At 33.6% G+C, this 25,024-nt stretch overlaps 1 protein-coding gene across 5 annotated transcripts in view; it reads right to left on the bottom strand.

The window, feature by feature from the left end:
* The window catches only part of Stag2 (stromal antigen 2), a 123,016-nt gene that overhangs the window by 49,116 nt on the left and 48,876 nt on the right, over positions 1 to 25,024 (bottom strand). For all 5 annotated transcript variants that reach the window (XM_047535540.1, XM_047535545.1, XM_047535541.1 and 2 more), the window contains exons 2-7: positions 21,914 to 22,058; positions 18,302 to 18,380; positions 13,746 to 13,910; positions 6,551 to 6,647; positions 2,411 to 2,487; positions 378 to 582 (exon numbers count right to left, since the gene is read on the bottom strand). In XM_047535540.1, the coding sequence (XP_047391496.1) occupies positions 378 to 582; positions 2,411 to 2,487; positions 6,551 to 6,647; positions 13,746 to 13,910; positions 18,302 to 18,380; positions 21,914 to 21,957 (667 nt within the window). In that variant the 5' untranslated portion in view covers positions 21,958 to 22,058. The remainder of the gene's footprint in view (positions 1 to 377; positions 583 to 2,410; positions 2,488 to 6,550; positions 6,648 to 13,745; positions 13,911 to 18,301; positions 18,381 to 21,913; positions 22,059 to 25,024) is intronic.

Raw genomic sequence — 25,024 nt, 5'->3', positions numbered from 1 at the left:
AATGATAGAGTCAACAGTACTACATATCCAAAAAGACTATGACAGTCTCCCCAAATCTGCTATCAATATCCTCCCTGATAAAACACCTTCCAAGAGCCCAACACATATCTATCTCATTTTTTTCATGCTGTGGCATAGTAACCAATCAAGTTTACCACAAGAAAATTACTATACATTAGCTATAAAAAACCTTTAAAGAATCAAAACAAAGTACCAATCTTTTCAGAGTAATTCACAGGGGGCAGTGTGGAGATATTGTTCTCTTATTGGTCACTTTATAAATAAAATTCATGTCACTATCATTTCCTTTCCCTTTAATAAGCATCCTTTCATCTCCAAACTAATGCAATACACAGAAAATACTTCAAAATACTGACCTGCCAGGGTGCTTGTATGTCGAAAAGCTCTGACTTGTGAGTCAGACAATCCTGTAAGAAGTGAAATGACTGTATCCATCATGTACTCATCATATATGATACTATATTGACATTGCCTTACTAGTACACCGATGAATTCACAAAAACTGGATTTGAACTTCTTCCACTGAGGACCAGCCATGGTAAGTGGATAATCTCCACTATCCTAAAACGAAATTTTTGAACAGCGATTTCATTTAAAATGCATGAAAAGATTTCACTTTTTAAAAAATATCCTGGGCAAAACTATGAAAAGATTCCTTTAACTTAACTTCTCCACTAAATCCTCAAAGCAAGCAAGATAATAATATGCAAAGGTAGGGGTACTTTTGAATACTTCTGCCTTTATTTGAGACCAAAACTGGTATTCTGAACTCATTTTCACCAATGAAATTATATTACCAATTACTGAGGTTAAAAATATTCTCCTTTATCAAAGGCAAACATTCTTCTGGTAAGCACAAATATATTTACTAAATTTCTTCAAAACAACAAAAAAATTACATTTTTAAATGAATTCAAGTGTCAATCTCACTTCCTAATATCTTCCCTATACACTAACGGTCACTCCTCCTTCTTTTATGGCATTCCCCTTTTTCCCATTTCCCCCCACCCCAGCTACCTTATAGTAAAGAAAATACACAATACATTTCTAGGTCTGACATTTCACTAAAAATTATGGTCCCCAGTTCAATTCACTTTCCTACAAATGACAGAAGTTCATTCTTCTTTATGACTGAATAAAACAACTTTGCATACACACACACATACCACACATGCGTCGACATTTTCTTTATCCATTCATCTGTTGATGGATACCTAAACTGATTCAATAACTTGGCTATTGTTAATTGTGCTGCACTAGACAGGCGTATGCATGTATCTCTAAAGTACACCAAGTTTTGATGGGCATGATGGTGCACTCCAGAAACTCAGTAGGCTGAGGCAGGAGGATCACAAGTTAAATCCCCAGTACAGAAAAAAAATTTACTCATAACTACTTCTTAACTACTGGAAACTGATAATAGCACTTAGTGGTTATCAAAGCCATTTTACAAAATTATCTTATCTTTTAGAATGATCTTTTTTTTAGAAAGTTCCTTCATTATAGAGAGTAAGAAAGAAGCTGAACAAATGAAACACGATTTTTACAGAAAAACTGGTAGTGAAAAAGTTTGGGAAGTATAAAAACTACTAATGCTGGAATAGATCTGTGAACAAAACAAAAATCCCTGCCCTGAAGTAGTTTACATTCTAACAAATCTACAAATGAATTTATTGGTAATAATACTTCAAAGAGATCACTGTGATAATGAACTCATCTAAATTATTTTTTATTGCTCTTATTGTACATAGTTTAAAGATAAAGGAGTTTTAAAATTAATAAAACAACCTGTATTATTCCTTTGTTTAAGCTACGTGGCTCATCAAATATTGACCAAATTTTCCATTTACAATATTCCCAGAATGTTATGTTCAAAATTATGTTTTTCCCACAGGGCACAGTGGCACATGCCTGTAATCCCAGCAGCTTAAGAGTCTGAGGCAGGAGGATCAAAAGTCTAAGGCTAGCTGTAGCAACTTAGCATGAACCTGAACAATTTAGCAATACCTTGTCTCAAAAAATAAAAAAGGCTGGGGATGTAGCTCAGTGTTAAAGCATCCCTAGACTCGATTTCCAGTACAAAAAATATTATGCTATTCCCCTGAAGTTTTAATGTTCTTACAAGAATAATTACTATGTATTAAATCCTTGTTATGTGCCAAGAATTATAAAATGCTATGCAATTTTCAAATTTTACTCAATTCCACTTTTTTAACAGCCTTAAAACCATTAGCCCCATTTTACAGATGATGAAACTGCTAAGATATCTTGCTGAAGGTCACACAGCCATCACTTGCTTAATGCCAATGCTCATATCAACATTAATACATAAAATCTACAAACATTTGCAAAGTAAGACAAGATCAACATGCATAAGGTAAGATGTTACCTCATCAAATTCTTCAGTCATTTTTCGAATTATCTCAGAGTTCTGCATATGTCTAAACATTTCTGCTGTAACAACTCCTGAAATTTGCAAGTGTCAGAAATTAATACATGGTGTAATGAAATAAAGAGTACTCTAAATCAGTCTCTAACAATAAGTCTAGAGTCACACAACAGAAGTGTGCTTCTTCATTCCATTTTTAGTATGATACTGAAACCTATAAATAAAGAACAACAAATGCTACTATCAGCCATATATAAAGAAACAGCCCCAAACTTCTGACAAGTTCCTTTTTCACTAGGACAATCAGTCTAGCTACTTCTACCTGTCTTTATTTTACTCATGCTATAGTATTTATACAGTCTACCCTCTGTATCCATGCGGAATAGGTTCCAGGATCATTCCCCCAGGATACTAAATCCTCAGTTGTTCAAGTTCCTCACATAAAATGGCACAGTGTTTGCACACCTTCTTATATATTTTAAAACATCTCCAGATAACTTACAATACCTAATACAATGTGAATGTTATACAAATCATTGTTATACTATATTATTTAGGGAATAAGGATGGGGGAAAAACATGTACATGTGCAGTACAATATTTTTCAAATATTTAAAAAATATTATCTATAGATAAGAAATCTGTGGATACAGAAGGCTTTCTGTACTAGCTTTATCCCTATTAACACAAACCACATGTAATCAAGGGTGAGGCAGAATCCAGGATAACATTTAAAACCGTGAGGACAAGGACAGGGGATGCAGCTCAGTGGTAGAGTGCTTGCCTAGCCTACATGATTCCCTAGGTTTCATTCCCATCCTTGATGATGAATCTGAAGATGACAGGGAAAAGAGTAAAAGGTAGAGTTCACTTTAGCCATGTGTGTGAAGCAATTACATCCTAACATACTTCAAATGAGCTATAAATAAGTATAAATAGTTAAATTTTAAGTCACACCCATCTGGAAGCCTGTAATTTAGTTGGATGTGAAAAATAAAGAATAAAAAAATGAATTTCAAAATGGTACACAACAAATACTCTAATGAATGATAGTGTCAAGGAATACTGTGCTCAGATGGAAGTGAAGGGAAAACTGGGAATTAAGATCTGTTTTGAAAGACAGAGAACTGTTTCATTAAGAAAGAATTTGACAAAAACCTTTAGAATTTTCAAGTCATCAAGGAGAAGAAAGGATCCACATTATAAGCAAAAGACCAAACACCAGAAAAGAGATTTCTATGAAAAAGTTATGCTTTAAGATAATGCAAGAAGATGAAATAAATTTCCACTTATGAGGCATCATGAGATTTACAAAGAGGAGAAGAATATAAAAACTGGATTTTTAAAAACCATATATTTATAGATGGATCATTTACTTGCTTACCTGTCTCATTACTATACCATTAATATAGTAACAAAGAATGCCTTGGTACAGAAGATGAGATTTATAATAATAAAAATTATTAAAAAAATTATTATAAGATTTCAGTAAAAGTACTATTTTGTATATACATGTATTTATATGAGCATTTTGTATGTACAGATTAACAAATGTAAAACATGACCTGTTTCACAAGAAGACGCTAAAGCTAAGAGAAATAACAATTTTTTGAGATTATTAATCTATATCATGCTTCTTCCCCTGGTTGAGATCAACTTCTAGTGGTATCCTGGAATAGCCCTTACTTACCACAACCTTAAAGATCCAAATGATTATTTTATAAATACACAAATTCAGAAGAAAGCACCATTTCCCTGGCTAAAGAAATGCAGTCCAAAACCTTCTGAAGGGTTTTTGTTTTAGAATCATGAATATCTCCTTCAAAACTTTCTCATACTTTAAAAGTGCTAGATACCTGAGAAGTAACTCAATCCCTGAAATAATTTCTATGAAAATAAACATTTACACAAAAATGATTTCAAAGAAAACATATTGCACACATTTTGAGTAATTCAGTTCTAAAGCTCCTTTTCCCTCCTCACAAACTATATGACAGCAACAAACCTAAAAATAACCAGAAAGGAAACTCACAGCAGAAAACAAAGTAGCTCTAACAAGCTCCGTGCATTTAATTCTGATGTAGGTGTGAAGCCACCATTAGGACATTAGGCCAGAGCCCACTGCCATTTAAAAAGTGTGGAACTGAGGCTGGGGTTGTGGTTCAGTGGTAGAGTGCTTGCCTAGCATGTGTGAGGCACTGGGTTCGATTCTCAGCACCACATAAAAATAAATAAAATAAAGGCATTGTATCCATAAAGGCCCAGAAAAAAAGGAGAAAATAACACTGGCCACAGAACCATCAATAATTCAGTAGTCTGTAGTCATTCAGTGTAGGGCCAAACATCCCTTCATGTCAACAACTGCAGGAAGTATCATTGTACTACAGTAATGACTGATGCTCCTAACCACCCTGAATCAAGATAAAAGGTTAAATAAATAAGTATATTTTTTCTATGTTTAAATATGAACACATGACCAGTGTAATTCCACATCATGTACAACCACAAAACTGGGAAGTTATACTTGATGTATGTTTGATATGTCAAAATGCATTCTACTGTCATGTATAACTAAAAGAACAAATAAGAAGTTTCTAACTCATATATGAACAAATTCTATCAAAATAATTTTATGTGTAAAAGGACAGAATGAACTTAATTTTGATTACATGGTTAATTCTACTTCATGGAGGTTGAATATTGTGTCAGTACTTAAATCTACCTGATAAACTTAGTTTTCAACACCTTAAATTTTTAGAATTCCTGACAAACCTGCTTTGCAACAAGTTATATTCAAATGCTGAGTTAGCAAGCTCCTTATTTATAAACAATGATGCCAGAGGAGGGATCAATCTGATAAAGGGAAAATGCTCAGCCTGTGGGCTCATTTCAAAACTATAATTCACAAATCTAATTAAACCAATATCCTATACTACTTACTATATTATCTAATATTGAATTGCAGTAAACTTGAAGTAAACAAGGTAGCTCTCTGTACTTCTCAGTAAAAGACAGTCTTCAAAAGTTTTTAAACTTCTCAACACTGACCATCTTAGGCTCAAGAATTCAATATACTGTTTATCTCTCAGACCTCATACATAGGTAACATTTAATATGCATACTACATAGAATGTGATCAATCTCAAAATGCCAGTGTTACTCATTTTTCAATTACAATTGAAGTATTTTTAAATGAGTATTTAACTATTAAAGTAAATTGCTTCTTAGAATTTTTCTACATTTGTTTAAATAAGTCATGTTTTAGCATCTTAACTTTTTAATTCTAGTCTAATCAGCCTTCCCTCATGATTACTAATATCCATGTTTTCAGTGCCCTTTTCATTGAAGCTTTAAGACCCCTGAGAATTCCATTAAAATGCATTTACGTGAGCATCCTCTAGGATTTTAAGGTTGAACTAAGTATTAGAGAGACATAAAATACATCAGAACCTATCCATGATCATGATTCATTTAGTGAGCCATATGGTATAGACTCCCAACTTACATTATTTTGTCCCCTTACCAAATGCCTGTCCTAAAAGTTTTTGTCCTAGGAAGAAATTTATATAGTTTTAACTTTCCCCACTCCTACTTCAAAAATCTTTTTAAATAAATTAAAATCACTTTAAGGAAGACTCCACTAATGACCACGATTTTCTCTACCTTTTAGAAGAACTGGCAATTTCATCAATACCTTACTTAACTTACTTACTTACTTAGTTACTTACTTACCTACTAACTTACTTACTTACTGTTATCCACGGCACTTTTTAATTCCCTATACCTTACAATTCCCTGCCTTTTGAACCTGTATCTATTTATTATCTTCCTCCTCCCTTCTTAATCCATTTCTTTGCTCCTAAAACCAGATGCTGAATGTGGGAAATATAACTAATAAAGGCAATGACAATTAGAAATTGCCAAGTTTTTAGCTAAATTTCAAACATGAATATAATTATCAGGCTTTTTCTCTTATTTTGTTCTTTTCTTTTTTCCTTATACATTTTGTATGAATATAATGAAAATAATTTACTGCATGCTGGTATTAATTTCCATGTAAAGTGCTAACATCTTTTGAGGTGTAACAAACAGGAACGTGACTATTTGTGAGCTTCTGCTTCCAAAATAAATGTATCTTACCTTTACAGCCTGAACACTGAATAAAAAAGTTGATGAGGTCAAGAAGTGCTATATCTCGGTCGTGTTTGTATGATTCGATCCAATCATCTACCACCGACTAAAACAGAAGGGAAAAAAATTTTTTAAATTAGCTTTTTCTAATGATCTGAGAATCAATGAAGTCTCATGAAAGTCACAAAATTCAGTTTTATGTAGTATCGGATCACTTCAAATTAACAGACACATAAAGATACACATACAGATGTGTGTGTGTGTGTGTGTGTACATATGTGTATGGTGTGTGTATCTCCCAGCTGGCTTATTTGCAAATATTAAAAATATCCTAAAATTTTCAAGGTAATTGGATGGAACCTGAATAGTCAAATCAATCTTAAAAGAGGAGAAACCCAATAGACTCATGATTTCATGATTTTAAAACTTAATTACAAAGCGGCAGCAAGCAAGACAATGAATGTAGTAGTACTGGTTTAAGTATAGGAATTTAGATTAACATAATAAAATTTAGAGTTCAGATACATATCTTTACATGGAAGGATATTTAATTTTCAATAAGGATGCTAAGACAATTCAATAGGAAAAGAATAATCTTTGCAACAAATGGAACTGAGATAAATGGATATGATTATGCAAAAGAAAGAATGAAACTGGATCCTACCTCACACCATACACAGATTATTTAACTCATATGGATCAAAGAACTAAATATAAAAGCTAATACTCTGAAATTGTTAGAAAAAAAATAAAAGCAAATTTTCGTAATGTTACATTTAGCAAAGCCTTCTCAAGAGCTAGATCAAAAAAGCACAAAGTAATCAAAGAAAAAGTCAATTCAACTTATTCACCTTTTATATTTCAAAATATTCTATGAAGAAAGTGAAAAGATAATCCATATAACATGAGCAAATATTTGTAAATCATGTATCTGATAAGGGATTTGTATACAGAATATAAAAGAACTCCTACAACTCAGTAATTTTTAAAAAGCCAGACTAGGATGTATTTCTGTAGGAGAGCAAATGTTCAGCATACATGACACCTGGGTTCAATCCACAGCACAAAAAATAAAAAGTTTAAAAAGTCCAACAACCTAATTGAAAACTTACAACATAAGCAAAGAATCATGTGTGGTGGCACACATCTATCATTCAAGCTACTGGGGAGGCTGAGGCAGGGGGATCCAAGTTCAAGGCCAGACTCAGCAATTTAGTGAGACCCCATCTCAAATTATAAAACAAAACGGCCTGGGGTGTACAACAGTAAAGTGTTCCTGGGTTCAATTCCCAGTACCACAAAAACATTATTTACACACGCACGTAACCAAAGGATCTAAATAGGCAGTTCTATAAAAATATAAGAATGGCCAAAAAACTCATGAAAAGATGCTCAAAATCATTAGCCATCAAGGAAAAGCAAATCAAAACCACAATGAGGGACTGGGTATGTGACTCAGTAGTAGGGAGCTTGCCTAATATGCATTGAGGTCCTGAGTTCACAAAAAACCAACAAAATAAAACAAACCACACCATAATGAGACACCATTTCATTCCCAGTAGGAGTATGCTGAACATTTGCTCTCCTACAGAAATACATCCTAGTCTGGCTTTTTAAAAATTATAATAAAAAATATCAACAATAACTATCACTGGTGGGCTGGGGATATAACTCAGTGGTAAAGTGCTTGGCTAGCATGTACATGAGGCCTGGTGTTAAAACTCTAGGACCACACATACAAAAAAAAGTACAAAACCAAAACCAAAAATACAATCACAAATGAGCAATAGATAACGGAACACTCAAAACACTGCTGGTGGGAAGTAAAATGGTACAGCCACTTTGGAAAAACTGGCAGATCCTCAAAAAGTTAAATATAGTATTAACATATGACACTGCAATTTGACTCCCAGGTATATATTACCAACAAGAAATGAAAACATACGTCCAAACAACACTTGTGCAGCATTATTCAAAATAGCCAAAAAGTGTTACCAGGATGAATAAAAGAAATGTGGTATATATCTATAAAATATAATAGTTTGGTTAAAAGGAATTAAGTACTAATACACACTATGACATGAACAAACCTGGATAGTATTATGCTACATCAAAGAAAACACTCATGAAGAACCACAGACTGTATGATCCCATTTATATGAAATGTCCAGAATAGACAAAAATGTAGAAAAATAAATTAATGGTGGCCTAGTCCCAGAAAAGGGGAAGTGACTGCTAAAGGACATGAGAATCCTTTCCAGGATGGTGAAAATGTTCTAAAATTAGATTTTGATGGCAGCTGTACAATTCTGTGAATGTACTAAAAACCACAAAATTTACACTTTTTGCAAACATCTATGAACAGTTAATAGCTTAGTCCTCAGTGCTGCACTCTTGGAAAATCATGGAAACATTTAAAAGGTGGGGCCTAATGGGAGGGTTCAGGTTGTTGGAGGCATGTCCCCCTAAGAGGATTGTGGCGCCTGGGTCCCTTTCAGCTGCCATGAGGTGAACAACTTGTTACACCACACACTCCCTGCCACTTGCCATAGGTCCAAAGGCAATGGGAACAAATAACCATGAACTAAAACTGCTGAAACATTGAGCCAAAATAAACCTTTCCCCCTTATAAGCTGATTATCTCAGGTATTTGTAACAGAAAGTTAACACAATTAGTTTTTACATTTGAATACTTTTCTGTATAACAGTTTGTATACACTGAACAACACAATTTACAAAAGAAAATTTTCCCAAATATATCTACAACAAAAGCAACAGAATATATTATTATGGCCCCAAAATCTATGACATTTCTCCAGTAAGAGGTTAGGTCTATGTCCTCTTTCCTAGAACAAAATGAGGCAATGTGTCCAAATTGAGATCACAGAGGACCAAGCATCTATCTGCATTGGTCTCTTGAAGCACAAGTGAACTGCATACTCTCAAGACATTCTCTCCAATACCAGAAGCCATACTATAAAATATCCAAGTTACAGAGAAAAGTCACTTGTAGGTGCACCAGGTAAAGTTCCAGCTGAGCCTAGTCTTGGAATTATGAACATACTATATACCAAAAATTAGTAAAGAAACTCATGAATGATTATAGTCCCTATGTTACTACCGGGCATTTAAACTGTTCCCAACTAAGGCCCAGCCATCATGAAGCTGAGACAAGTCACTCCTATTCAGTTCTGTATGGATTCTAGACCCATAGAATCATTAAGTCAAATAAAATAGTTATTGTTGCACATCAATCAGATAGTGATAGTGTGTTATATAGCAATAGATAACAAAAATAAGAGCTATATTCATCAATAATGCTTCAAAAATATTTAATAAAATCTTATGAAGAGACTGCCCCATCACATTATATTTTATAAAGCTCAAATAAATTTACATTAGGAATACAGGTCTATTGTAATAAAAATAAATGCAGGATATAAGTATTAAATGGTTAAAATTGTTAGTTACTAAATAATATGCAAAGAACTTATTCAATAAAAATTCAATATCTATTATCTAATAAAATGAGGAGGTATATGCATGGTTTCTCTTTTCTTTAAGAATTATTTTGGGGTAGCAGCACTAGGGAACTCTATCGCTGAGCTAAATCTCCAGTCCTTTGTTATTTTTCATTTTGAGACAGGGTCTCACTAAGTTGCTAAGTCCCGAACTTATGATCCTCCTACCCAAGCCTCCTGGCCACTGGGATTATAGGGGTAAGCCATTGTACCAGGTAATAAATTTTTTTAAGCCAGTAGTCAGTCTTGGGTTTAGTCACTCTCACTTATAATTACTGAGTTATATATCTATAGGGAAGCAAAAAATGATTAACACATAATTCCTGATCAATAAATTAATAATCTAGGTGAATTTCACCATCATGTACATCCACAAGAAATTAATTTAATAAATAGTTATCTATTGGTAAATGGCATAAAGATCAACAGAGGGAAGGGAGAGAAAGGGTGGGGAGAGGGAAGGGGAAGGAGAGGTACTGGGGTCTGAATTAAAATAAGATATATTCCATACTTGTACGATTACATCAAAATGGATTTTACTGTTGTGTATAAACAAAAAGAACCAATAAAAATATTTTTAAAAACCTAGAAACAAAACCTATACAACCTATACATAATGATAATACAACATGGATTAGTGTTATAATGGAACAGTAAAAGTTAATATAATGGCTAAGTGCAATAATGGATGGCTAAGTATAAACAATACATTTTGGGAAAAACAGTATTTAGGAATATTTTTTAGAAGAGAGACATTTGATTCAATAAGCCTTATTTGATATGGAAAGGGGGAAAATGAAAACCATTCAAGGCATCTAGAAAAAAACAATGAAAGTCTAAGGGCAGAGCAAAGTATGGTTGGAGAATAGAAATTATGTCATAAGGAAATCTGGGCTGGATTTTTTTTGTGCATAAAGATGAACCCTGTTTTGAACAAGGAACATCCTCAATCAAATCTGGTCTTAGAAATGTAAGGCAAAGCTGGGTGCAGTGGCACATGCCTGTAATCCCTGCAGTTTGGGAAGCTGAGGCAGGAGGATCACAAGTTCAAAGCCAGCTTCAGCAACTTAAGGTGATCCTGTCTCAGAATACAAAATAAAAAGGGTTGGGGATGGGGCCCAGTGGATGAGTGTCCCTGGGTTCAATCCCTGGTTTAAAAAAAAGACAGGAAAGAACCATAAAAGGAATGAAAGGAGTTGGTGCCCTATACCTGAAAAATCTCCTCCCAGTCCCAGAAATACATGAATATTCATCCTCTTTCTCAGCCTATCCCCTCCCCAATTTCTTTTACCCTATTATCTATCTATAACCTCCCCACCAGCATGAGGTTGAGAGTCTGATCTGTGAGCCTTTCTCCCTGAAGAATAAACCTTTCTTTACTATTTAAACAGTGCTTAGTCTTATTACTGTTTCCACAATTCTGAGAGGGGGAAAAAAGGATCCAGCTTGGGGTCAAAACTTGGCAACACAAGCATTCCTTTGCAAGATAGAAACAGGACAATGAATTATATAAAGGTTCAATCTAAATAAAGAACAAACTATAAGCAATGGAACTACAGAAAATGTTCATTCTTTAAATACTAAGATACCATTAACAAAAAGAATTAAAGAGGAAAACCTTCATTATAAAACTGTAAAATTTAATGAGCCAAGAAGTTCAACAAAAACCCTATAGACAGGATGAAATTAGAAAAGCTTAATTAGCTGTGGCTATAAGTTTAAATTTCTGGTGGTTTGTACCCCCAACTCAAACTTCATATGTTGAGCCCTAATCATTAATATAATAATACTAGAAAGTGAGGCTTTTGGAAGGTGATTATGTCACAAGGGTTCTGAATGAAACTAATGCCATTACAAAAGGTGGCCCCAGAGAACTCCCTTGCCCGCTTCTACCATGTTAGGATATAACAAGAGGAGTCTATGAACCAGAAAGTGGGCCCTCACTAGACACTGAAATCTACTAGCACCTTGATCCTGTACTTCCCAGCATCCAGAACTTTGAGAAATCCATTTCTGCATTTTAAATGCCATCTAGTTTATGTTACTTTTTTATGGAAACATGAATAGACTAAATCACTGATATTAGCAAAAACAAAAGGTACCAGAAAAAAAGACTAATACACTTAAATACTTCAAATAAAATACTACAGAGAAAAGGAACAACAACAATAAAAAAGAAAGTAATGAACTAAGAGTACAATGTACGAGATAACGTATGTTCTTTTGGTTAAATTAACCTAAAAGGAGAACTGGAGAGAGGTAATTTTTTAAAATCAGGGAATGATTAAATAAACCAGAACACCATAAAATAACAAGGTGTTATTTTTAAAAGGTAAATGTGCATATGCCCGGGTTCCATTTCCAACACACATACAGAAAAAGCCAAATGTGTATTCGAAACAATTATTTAAAAAAATAGAAAAATTCACACCCTAATTGTAACTACAGAAAAGAAAACTTTAGTATATGGATAAATAAGGATCAATTAGAATGATGTGAAGGAATCTGATATCTATTAATTTCCTCCCTCTGTAAAACTGATGAAAGCTCAAAACACTAATAACTAGTATTTTATATGTAAAATTGTTTTTATTATTCCCAATTGATTTAAATTTTATTTAAATAAACCACACATACTTACATAATTATGTATTTTATAAACGAGTTTTGCATGTTATTAATAATAAAAAGTCAGGGCTGTAGCTCAGTGGCAAGGTGTTTGCCTAGCATGTGTGAGGCACTGGGTTCAATCCTCAGCATCACATATACGTAAATAAATAAAATAAAGGACCATCAATGACTATAATTAAAAAATATTTTTAAAAAAAATAATAAAAGTCTAAATGACTTAGTTCTCAGAAAATCATCCTTGTATACCTATTACTAACTGTTACTTCTAAGAAGAGAAACTTTCCCTATAACTTTTAAAAATTAAATGAAACTATATTATGTATGTATATTAAAGGTCAGGCACAGTGGTACATACCTATAGAACCAGCTACACAAGCGGCTAATAACATGGGAGGATAACTTGCACCCACAAGTTCAAGACCAGCCTGGGCAACACAGCAAGACCCCATCTCAAAAGAGATTTAAAAATAATATATATTCCTTGAGTATAGTATTTATTTATTTTTTTAAATATCTTATAGGCTTGACCAATATTGTAAAAACTAAATGCTTCAACTGTCATAAAATTATGCATAAGCAACAAAATTAGGATAATTTGCCATAGATATTCCTTCACCTACTCTTTGGCTAAGAAATAAGCAAAAGTAATAAAATCCATAATGGACAACAGTCACTACAATAATTCAATTCATTAAAGTGACCAGTGATTATAGTAGATCATTCAACCAACAATTCTGTATGAGCAGAAGACGTCACATTTAATGGAAGCTAAATAAATTCAGGAGAAACTGAACCCTCATAGCCAGGATTTACTTCATCAGGTTTTTCAACCAAATAATATTTTACCTTGTTGCATTAAAACAGAACAGAAAATGCCTCAAGATATAGCTTAAAATTCTTATATAATATAGACATTCCTGGAATTTTGACTAGTGTTTTTTTTTCCTAATAAATAGTATATTTTTAAAAAGAAATAGAAAACTCAGGACTATACTTTTTATAAGTCACTGAGGTTTAGAATACACAAACTGAGAAGAATTCTGTAAATATACCTGCATAGCACTCTTGCCCATTTTAACAACTTCAAACAACATCATGTTTTCCACTCCATTCTGTTGGTGATGACCATTCATTCGGTTTGGACCAGAAGGAGGTTTTCCTCCTCCATTTCCACTTTTGCCCTTTTCTCCTGGGCCCTTTTTGCCTTTTTTACAAGTCTGCATGAAAAATACAAGTTGGTTAAATTACATCACTATCCTTGAAAGTACAAAGTTACTGCAGAAGCAGCTGATACAATGATATAATTTCGATACATAATTATAACATGCTTAAACTTGACATATAAAGAGAATGCCATCCAAACATAAGAAAACTATGATTTCAACAACCTCTTTTGGTTTAATTCTTTTATTTATACTAACCATAAGCCTAACATTACATTGCAGTTAATAGCACAGCCTCAACAGACAGACTATGAAGGTCCAAATTTCTATCCCTGTTAGCTAAGTGACCTTGGGCAAGTTAATAAAACACACTGCTTCAGAATTTATTTTTTGCCTAAGTTGTACAGTGGAGCATAAAACTATGCCTGCTTCACAGGGCTGCCGTGATAATGAAAACAGAAAGTAATTATTAGCAACATACACAGCTAATAATGATATAAAAATATCTGCTATCATTTTAAAATGAAATGTACATTAAAAGGAACTCAATGAACATTACTTGAATCTAAATCTGCTGGATAGACCTACTAGATTTGAAACAATTTCCATATATGAATTAATTTTAAAAATTAATATAAATAAAAACTGCCAAAATATAAATAAAATTTGAAAACTACTGCATAAAAAGTAAAATCAGAAAAATTCCTAGAGCATACCAAATCAGACAGGCTGTATCCAAGCTTTATAATAGTTCCTTATGCTGTGTTAGGGTACAGAGTGGAATGGGCAGAAAGAAAAACTAAACTTATTTTAAATCAGTAACTCATACTTAGTTCAATGCTTTAACTTGATTTGTACTGTTAGCCTTATAAATCCTTGCACTGCTCTAAATAAAGAAATCTTGAACAGTATAAATAGGTCTATCAGTTTCATTCTAGTCCTGGGCCCTCTCTCCAACAGTTATCATGAAAACATGATTAATAAACACTACAGAAACAAACCCCAATATAAATTGTCAGTATTGAGAGTACAGGCTTCAGCAGGGTGTGGTGGCACACACCTGTAATTCTATCACATCAGGAGGCTGAATTAAGAGGACTCAAAGATCAAGGTCAGCCTCAGCAACTTAGTAAGACCCTGCCTCAAAATAAAAAATAGAGAACAGTCTGGGGATGTAGCTCAGTGGTTAGGTGCCTCTGGGTTCAATCCCTGGTATGAGAGAGAAAAGGGGAGGGAGGAGGGAGGCAGGAGGGAGAGAGGGAGAGGAAGAGAGAGAAAGAGACACACACACACACACACACACAGGGCTTCATAAATCAGTGAAATAATTAGCTGCACAACTCTGTTATAAATTCTCCCACAGTTTTCATACCTTGTTAAAGAAAAACAAGCAATTCACTAACTCATTTGTAAAATGTCAAAGCTGGATTAACATCTTTACAGAAAAAGTTTTCTGATCCCTTCATCTGACGAATTCAAATCTCTTTAGATCTACTGTGGTCTAGACAGCAAAGGTTAGTAAACTTTTTCGTAAAGTACCAAACAGTTAGTATTTTAGGCTTTGTGGGCCACATACCATCTGTTCCATATCCTTTATTTTTTACTATGCTTTTTTTTTTTGAGGGGGGTACTGGGGATCAAACCAGAGGCGCTTTACCATTGACCTACACCCCCAGTCCTTTATATTTTGATACAGGGTTTTGCTGGGTTGCTAAGGTTGGCCTTCAACTTTTAATCCTCCTCCCTCAGCCTCATAAGTTGCTGAGATGAAAGTGTGCATTATCACACTCAGCCATTTTAAAAAACTTTTTAAAATGTAAACAAACACCATTCCCAGCTAGCTAACAGTACAGAAACAGGCCATACTTTGGAAATTCTTGATCTATAGTCACACCTACAAATTTCTTCCCACTAATGGTCTGTGTGTATATGTATATCATTCCAGAGGGTCCTTCTTCCTCCTTCAAGAGTCCAAAACTACCCTAATCTTAATAATTACTTCAAATTCTTTCTCAGCACCTGAAATATATTGCCTATTAGTTTATTTTGTTAATGATATTCAGTCTTTGTGAACCTAAGCCATTAATTCCTAATTGTAAAATGATATGCTTTTATACCCAGTAAAAGAATTTCAGCAACAAGTGTACAAAGAGTACACTAAAAAAATTATAAAATGTTCATTAACATGGAGCAATATATTTGCAATTTATTATGTCTCAATAATTCCTTATCAGTATGAAAAACTAATTAACACAATTAAAATGGCTCAAAGGATATGCTGTGCTATAGGAAAAAATGTGCAAGAAGTAATAATACAAGGGAAGTATAAGAAGTAAACATGCTAACCTGAGTACAGTCTTATAGAGGAAAAATCTCTAAAGAAAAAAAGAGTTTAGGAAGTGGAATAGTATAACAGGTTAAGAACACAGACCTGGACTCAGATCCTTCAGAGACCTTAGTTTCCTTTCTTTTAATTTCTTTTTGACCAGGGATTGTACCCAGGGGTGCTCAAACCCGAGACACATCAGCAACTTAGCAAGACAGGGTCTCCCTAAATTGCTTACAGCCTTGCTAATTTGCTGAGGCTGGCCTTGAACTTCACATCCTCCTGCCTCAGCCTTGAAAGCCACAGGGTTTGTAGACATGGGTCACTATGCTTGACCTTCCTTTCCTATCTAAAAAATAAGGAAGTTTTCTAATTCATGGGGTTGTTACATATTTAAATTAGGTAACATACATAAAATTAAAAGAACAGTGGCTGGAGCATATATGGTATAGTGTTAAAATGTAGTTGCTCTTTTTCCTATAATAAAAATCCTTCATCTGACCCCTAATACCTCACCCACACCAATAGCTATATAAAGTTAACCAAACTATGGCACAAAAACTTCACAGAGGGTCTGAAAATGCAGCATAATGACAGAAAGCATGTTTAGTATATGAGAAGTCCTGGGGGTTCAACCACCAATATCACACACAAAAAAAAACACCTTTAAAGGGTCCTCTATTCAGATCCACAGGTGGTATTGTTTTAGTTTATAAATTAAATCAAAGGAAAAAGTAAATTATTTTCTAATGGACAACCATATACTTCCCATGAGAATGATGGATGTTTGTTTTAGATAGTCAAGAGGTAACATTTCAATTCACACGTCTCTCTCTCCCTCAAAATTTCTACTTTCTATGGAACTAACACAGCATACGAATTATGAACTCATGAATTATGAGCACTACAGAAAATGTTCCAAGAGCTAGTTGAATAAATTATGTACTACATATAAAATGTGATGCTATGCCACCATTAAAAATTATAGAGTTAGCTAGGTGTGGTGGTGCATACCTGTAATCCCAGAGTCTCAGGAGGCTGAGGAAGGAGGATCACAAATTAGAGGCAACAAAGTGAGACTCTCTCTCAAAATAAAAAAGAATACAGATGTTGCTCATTGGTAAAGCACCCCTGGGCTTAATCCCCAGTACCAAAAAGAAAAAACCATTTTTATATTCACTGATGGGAAAGTTGTTGACAAAATACCATTGAGTTCTGGAAGCATGTTATAAACAGTTTTCATGGTATAATTCCATTTAAGTAAAATTCTATATCCAGGTTTGTACACAGGCATATGTATAAAAAGTATGTTCATCAAAACGTCTAAGGAATAAATTATCTCTGCATGACAGGATTATGGGAAAAATTCACTTTGTTCATTGTACATTTCTGTATGATTTAGATTTTTTCAAAGTTATGTCATGAGAAAATATAAATCCAAATTCATTTGGGGGGAACAAAATGCTGAACAGTAAAAACAAGTCACCTTTTTCAACAGGTACTTATTAACCCAAATGCAGAGAGACAAATGTAGGTTCAAAAAAAGCAAAATGATTTAACCATTCTCACCAAGTTATACAAAACTCTTGGGCTACCCACTCATACTTGAAGCTTGCATTCTAGTGACTAGAACTAAACTTTGTTAGTTTTTATCCTTCACATTACTTATAGGGCACAACACCTGTCCCCTGAAACCTACTATACATAAATTGGTTGTATGTTACATGTGTAGGGTGTTTTCAAATAAGAAATGTTATGTATTACTTTGTCTATATTTTGGGAACTATAACAATAATATTATATTTATGGGGAAATAAAAATAAAGCCAACAAAACACCACATTTTGCTTAGTAATGCTATGCTTTTACAAGATAAAACTACTAGAAATGATGTGTCATTAGTTTCAACTTTAGAGCAGTGCATTATAGTTGATGAAAAGCTATTTGGTCAAGAAACATAAAGGAACATGAACATTCAATAGTCTTCACATACGTATCAGTCTGCAAAACAACACACTTTTAAAACATAAAAATCTCCACCCCCTCTTCCCCAAATCATACATAATACACATTTGCTCTCTCAGAAACCAACAAAATAAAGTCATACAGTTGGCACATACTTTTCCTTTTCCTTGCTTTTGGTTTTTTCCTTCGATGTCCTCAAAATCTGTGTCAGAAGAAAAATGTGTTTCTGACTCCCTATGAAAAAAGATAAGCAATATTAAAAATATTCCTTAGAAATATAGATAGAGGCTCTAATTATTGGCAACACTTTCTAAAATGTTTGTTTAACTCATTAAAAATCTAAATACTAGCATTAAAAGTAATTAAGATGCTTTCTCAAAACATACCACAGCACGTTACCAAACATATAAGATTACATAACCAACTTCGAAAACACTAATTTAAAATACAAGTCACTAAACACTTCCTTGTTAATTTTTAATCAAAGCATAAAAACTAAATGAGTGGTTCTCAAAATTTAAGCCTAGTGACTGTGTGGTGTTCTGTAGTAGTGGCTGGTTCCATTTTCTGGTTCAAAGACCATACATAGTGCTTAGGGAAAACTATTCTAACATTCAGTATTAGATTAACTTTATTAGGAAATTTAACAATATCCTGGATCTTCTGATCCCTCCTACCTCACTCAAAAAATTTATAAATTGAAGTATGAATCATTATACAAAACACTATTTCTGAAACGGTTATGTATAAAACACTTTTATAGTCAGGTGTGGTGGTGCACACCTGTAATCCCAGGGGATCAGGAGGCTGAAGCAGGAGGATCTATCTCAGGTTTGAAGCCAGCCTCAACAACTCAGAAAGGCTGTACATGGCCTAGTAAGATCCTACCTCAAAATTAAAAATAAAAAGGGCTAAGGATGTGGTTCAGTGGGTTTAATTCCTGGTTTAAAAAAAAAAACTTTTATAAACTAAATCATATGAAATATAGTAGAGAAGTAAACTATGTACTCCAAATACTTTATAAAGAAAAGAAAAGAGATAATGAGCTAGTTAGGATAACTAATTCTGGCACTAAGTAACTTTGTGATCTTGTACAGGGACAACATCTCAATCCTATAACAACATATATGCATGAAAAAAAATCTCTAAAAAGTCTCTTCAATCTCCAACATATAATCCTACACCTCTAAAATGCTGGCCCTTGCTTTGTATAATCTTGATTTCCTAATATATGTAACAAAGCAGACTGATTTTAAACATGTGTGATGCTTTCTACATGTAAACATGAGTTTACCTAAGTATTAACATACCCTCTTTAAAATGCTTAAAGAAAGGCATACTTACCTTGGTATTTGGGTCACACTGGATTTTAGAATTGAGTCACACCCATAGAAGATAAAGGTTTTACCCCTCTAAATGTGTAAACCTTGTGCCAATCTAGTGCCAGTTTTGCTTCAAACAAAAGGAACCAAAGGAAAAGGCTACCTTTATAAAGCTAGTCTTCTCAATCTAGAAGTCTTCTATTTCCATTTTTATTACTACAACAACCAGTTGTTCAGAGGCCATGAGGAAGAACAGTTCATAAATCTAAAGTAAAAGTGAAGATGCTAACAGGAAAAAAATTTCTATTTATGGAAATTACTTACAATGTAATTCAAACAATGTACTGAAGATAGTAGAATCCTAACTATGTCCTATTATGATGAAAAAGTCCTATAAAATAAATATCATTTCTCAGAGTTAATGCACCAAAACTGAATGACTACTATAATACTTAACCTTGAAACTTATGCCTGTTCCATCTTAAAAAGATTGTTGTCATCAATATTCCTCTCACATGCCTATTTGTCCATTTTCCCCCAAAATCCTAATGTATAAATAATATTCTTTCTTCCCAAGATGCCTGTGGGATACCAGCTCTTAGCTCAGTAACTGCTATAATCTGTAAGCAATCATTAGTCTTCACAATATTCCAATAGCCAAAGACTAATCAAAAGCTCAATTATACTCTTAATCCTCCAAGTTATCCTAACTAAAAGAATGAGCTATTACAGATTTGACTACTAACTGAAAAATCTTCTGAAGAAAGGTGAAGTGAGTAATCTGGAGTCTAAAATAACCCTCAATCAGAAAAAAACACTCTCCTAAGCCTTTTCTTTCTCCAATGCTTTCCTGTGTTTTAAGATCAAAAGAACAACTATAATAATAAGCTACCCTAGGTGAAATAACATGTTTATATGCTGACAAGAATGAGTTAACTCTTTAGGGGTTTGAAACATGAGTCATCTATTGCATGATCAAATCATATATTCCTCTTTACTGTGCCCTCTACGCTACATATCCAACCAAATGCTAGGTTTATTATAGCCCCCTAACACCAATTCTCTTTTATCCATCATCCTATTTTAGTTCCTATTACTCGAGATATTCTAAAAGTCAACAGAATACCCTACAATATAAACCTTTTAAATAGTCACTAATCTTAAAATATTTTTAAAAATTTCATAATCTTCTCTTACATCTTTAAAATCAGAGCTCATAAAGGCAGATGAATCTAACTTAACTCTTCACATCATTTTGCATAGTGTCCTATACATCAGCCACTTAATACTTTTAACAAAAGTAATAGTTAATTTTTACAAAGAAATTCAAAATCTGGAATACATGGAATTCTCCTACTAATGATGTAATTAAAAAAATACAATTTAAAAGATGCTATTTTTGAAAGCCTGAATGTCTTTGATCAATGAATTTGAGACTAGTCAAACCAGAATAGAATTTCTTTTTCAACAATTTCATGTCTTCCCTGAAACAAACACAAAGAAAAACAAGAATTTTTTCTCAAGAATCTTAAAATAGAATAAAGGTACACTAGGATTAAAATCACGTTAAAACTATACTTTGGAGTTGGAGGTATAGCTCCGTGGTAGAGTATCTGCCTATCATGAAAAGGACCCAGGACTCAATTCACAGCACTGCCTCACCACCCCCCATCATATTTTCAGTATTAGCAATATCCTAATAGAATCAATCTCCACCAAAGAGAAAATAATTAAAATATAAAAACTACCTACAATCAAGACAGATATTAGCTGTCATTATGTGTACAATGGTCATCTATCTGTTGTGATTAAAGTTGTTAGCAACTGAACTCTTTTCAAATCAAGTCTTATAAGAACCTAACAGGAAATTGTGTGTGTGTGTGAAATAAAGTTAGGGCGAAGTGCAGTGGTGCATGCCTCTAATCCCAGCTACTTGGAAGGCTGAGGTGGGAATATCACAACCTTAGGGCCAGCCTGGGCTAAAACTTAGTGAAATACTGAATGTACCAATATGCATGGAACTTGTTTCTATAAAAATTATGATGCCATGTCCTACCTTCATAAGGCTTATCTTAGTCCATCATAATTTAATGGAAATCTGAAATTACATCCTAAAAAACAATGCTTATATACATTCCCCACTAATAAGAAGCCTTAACTTATCAAGGCTGTTATGATGCTACTCAAAAGAACTACTATTGAGAAATCAACTATGGCCTCAGAATGGCACAGTAAAAAAATAAAATTCTGTATTATGTGAATTAAAAACAGCACCTTACAGTGTATAATACTAACTACTATAGAGCCCAATGAACACTAATATAAAACTGTTTCAAAACATAAATATAATCTTATATATTAAGTCTTCTTATTCAGAAATAAATTGAACCAAAATTAACATTTCTCATTTTGTGAGAAAAACTTATCAAAATATAATTTACTTACTGTAGTAGATTAAAATCAGTTGGTATTTCTGGAGCTGCTATCATTTCTTTATCATCTTCTGGAACACCCCAATGTCAGAAATAAATTCATATATTTAATGTGAGTAAAATACTAGTTTGCTTCTTTCTTCTAAGAAAGACGACTCCTTTAAAGAAAATAAAATGTCACGTTTATTATAAATATACCAAAAATATTGGGAAGGGATATTCATACTCAAAATGTAAATTCCCTGTGTCTGACAATATGTTTTCATAAATAAAGATTGTGTTCCTTTGCATTTGATCACTTTTTTTTCCTAGATAGGGATTTGTTAGAACTCTTGCACAGCTCCACAGTAATATCACATGGACAAAAAAAGGAGTTTGCATTACAATTATGCTTAAAGTGTGTTATGATTCTGTAGCCTGGTTTTATATATGTATGTGTTTGTGTCTATACAGATACATATACTTACATAAGTATGTACATACATATATATGCACACACCCTAAAAAACAGGATATGACTTATTAGATCTAAAATCCCTATGACAAGTTTAAACCATAATATGAAATGCCTGAAAATGTGCAGCTCTTTGTGTGTATAGATATGGTTAAAAGGAGCTGGAAAAAAAAACCCTAAGATATAATTTAAAATAATTTAAGAACAGGTTTTTCTACCCTTGAGGACACAAGTACAAAGACTGGCTTTAAAAAAAAAAAAAAAACCCTTCATGATAATGTCACACTGTGCTGAGAAAGAAGAGGGGGAAAACGTTAGATCTGATCTATTCCCCCGCTCAAGGAATTTACAACCTCAAGGAATTTACAATCAGTTTGAATACTAATAATATGTGGCCCAGAATGTGCAAGCTCCCGAGTTTGATACCCAGGACAGGAAAAAAAAGTCTCAAGGACAACTAAATGGAGTACTTGTGACCAAAATAAGTGCAAGTTGACCAAAGCAAAAGTATTGCTTCTATATTTGAAGGTCAAGATATATTTCCTAAATGAGAGAGTAACCTAAAAGCAAACGACCAGTCTAGAACAAAAAGGAGAAAGTGGGCTGAAGCTAATAAGGTCTGAAGTTCTTAGTCTTGTGCATATTTTCTCATAATTTTGTGTTTTATGTTTTTTCTTTTATTCCCAAGAGAATCTGGTAGTTGGTGGCCACCGAAAGAAAAAGCAGGAAAGACTAAACATATTCAATTAATAATAAATGTCCCAAGTACTACACACTGATGAAATTCAAATGATCTCGTCCAACAGAGAAAGCATTATATAAGAAAAAGATGGTCTAATTTTTCCTTTAATTTGAAATATCTAAGAAATATCACAAATGGTTACTAGTTTTTTCATTAATATACAGGTGATCAAAATTCTGCATTTCCTAGTTTACTCTAATTAAGCTAAAACAGCAAAAAATATTAAGTTTTGCTTACAAAACTACTTTGTGAATAGCAAAATAACAAATGAAGTAATAGGAGAAAACAAGAAGGATGAATAAGCCACAAATTAAGCCCTGAATAATCAAGAATTATATATACTACCACAGTATCTTTTTTCCTGAACGGTACTCAGATTGCAAAATATTTAGCTATAACTATTAGTATGGTCTTCCCCTTGCCATAAATCATTGCCCTGGGTTTGTTCCCCTCCAATATCACTAAACATTAATCTGGCTTTATTCTTTGAACTACATACACCAGAGTTCTGAAGTTTGTCATCACCCATAGGACACACACCTTTGTCTCCTAAAATCCTAACTAATTTTACAAAGAAAACTAATATGTTTTTTGAAGGAACCTGGAAAGGCACAGACCTAATAAATTTTAACCAACAGATCCGGTTGTCCAGATGGTAAAATGGAAATAACAAGTGGTCACATGATCCTTGCTGCATCTCTTTGCCTCTCTGAGCAGTTCATAAAAGCCAAATTTACTGGGACAGGGGATGTAGCTCAGTGGTAGAATGTGTGTTTAGCTAGGGTACTGTTCCCAGGATAAACAGAACAAAACACTTTGCTGCTCCCCTTCAACACAGGTTTTAAGCAGACTTGAAAGACTTTTCATGAATAGTGTCCTAAGGAGTCACAGGTGAGGAACATAAAAAATGCTTTAACTCTGAAAAACACTATGTGTGCGTGTGTGTCTCTCTCTATGTAGATATAGACACATATATATACATACATACACACTACATTCCCCTAAATAGCAACAAAATTAATTTATAGTGCAAAAAATGTACAAAGTTTTGCCAGGTTGAGCATCCCTATTCCAAAAATTCAAACTCTTCTGAAATCCAAAACTTCTTGAGCACCAACATGATTGTTCAGAAGTTCCAGATTTTGGAATATTGCTGATTTCAGAGTAGGGACACTCGACCAGTGAGGTCTTTGCAAATATTCTAAAAATAAAGTTCTCCGAAATCTGAAATATCAGGGTAAGGAATACTCAACTTATACTAACGAGTATGTGGCAATTAGAAACCAAAGCAAAACCTAGGATGGGAGTCTCTCAAGACCAGATGAGTATTTTTTAAATTTTTTTTCAGTTGTCGACAGACACAATACCTTTATTTTATTTAGTTTTATGTGGTGCGGTGGGATCAAACCCAGTGTCTCATGCTTGCTAGGCTAGTGTTCTACCACTGAGATACAGCCCCAGCCCAGGTGCCTATATTTTTAAAAGAATGTTGCCTCAAGAGTCTGATAAACTTAGGGAGAAATTAAAAGAATGTTGCCTCAAGAGTCTGATAAGCTTAGGGAAAAAAAATTCAACTGGCCAATTTCCTATCCCAGTGAAATACTTATTTTTAGAAGTTTCTAAATACTGGGGCTGGGGATGTAGCTCAGTGGTAGAGTACTTACCTAGCATGCTTGAAGCCCTGGGTTTCATTCTCATTACCACAAAACAAATCAAAAAAAGTTTCTAAATATTAAAAATCCATCCAACAAATTAATAGTATCTATATACTACCATGGTATCTTTTTTCCTGAATGGTATAAACGTTATCTGGCTTTATTCTTTGAACTCCATACACCAGAGTTCTGAGGTTTGTGTCAAGTGCAGTGCTGGACACTGGGAACACAACAGTGAACAGAACAGCAATGATTCTTGCCATGATATAGCTG

Source organism: Sciurus carolinensis, chromosome X (assembly GCF_902686445.1).
Source record: "Sciurus carolinensis chromosome X, mSciCar1.2, whole genome shotgun sequence".
In the NCBI taxonomy this organism is placed as follows: domain Eukaryota; kingdom Metazoa; phylum Chordata; class Mammalia; order Rodentia; family Sciuridae; genus Sciurus; species Sciurus carolinensis.
This window is presented reverse-complemented; position numbering and strand designations above follow the sequence as displayed.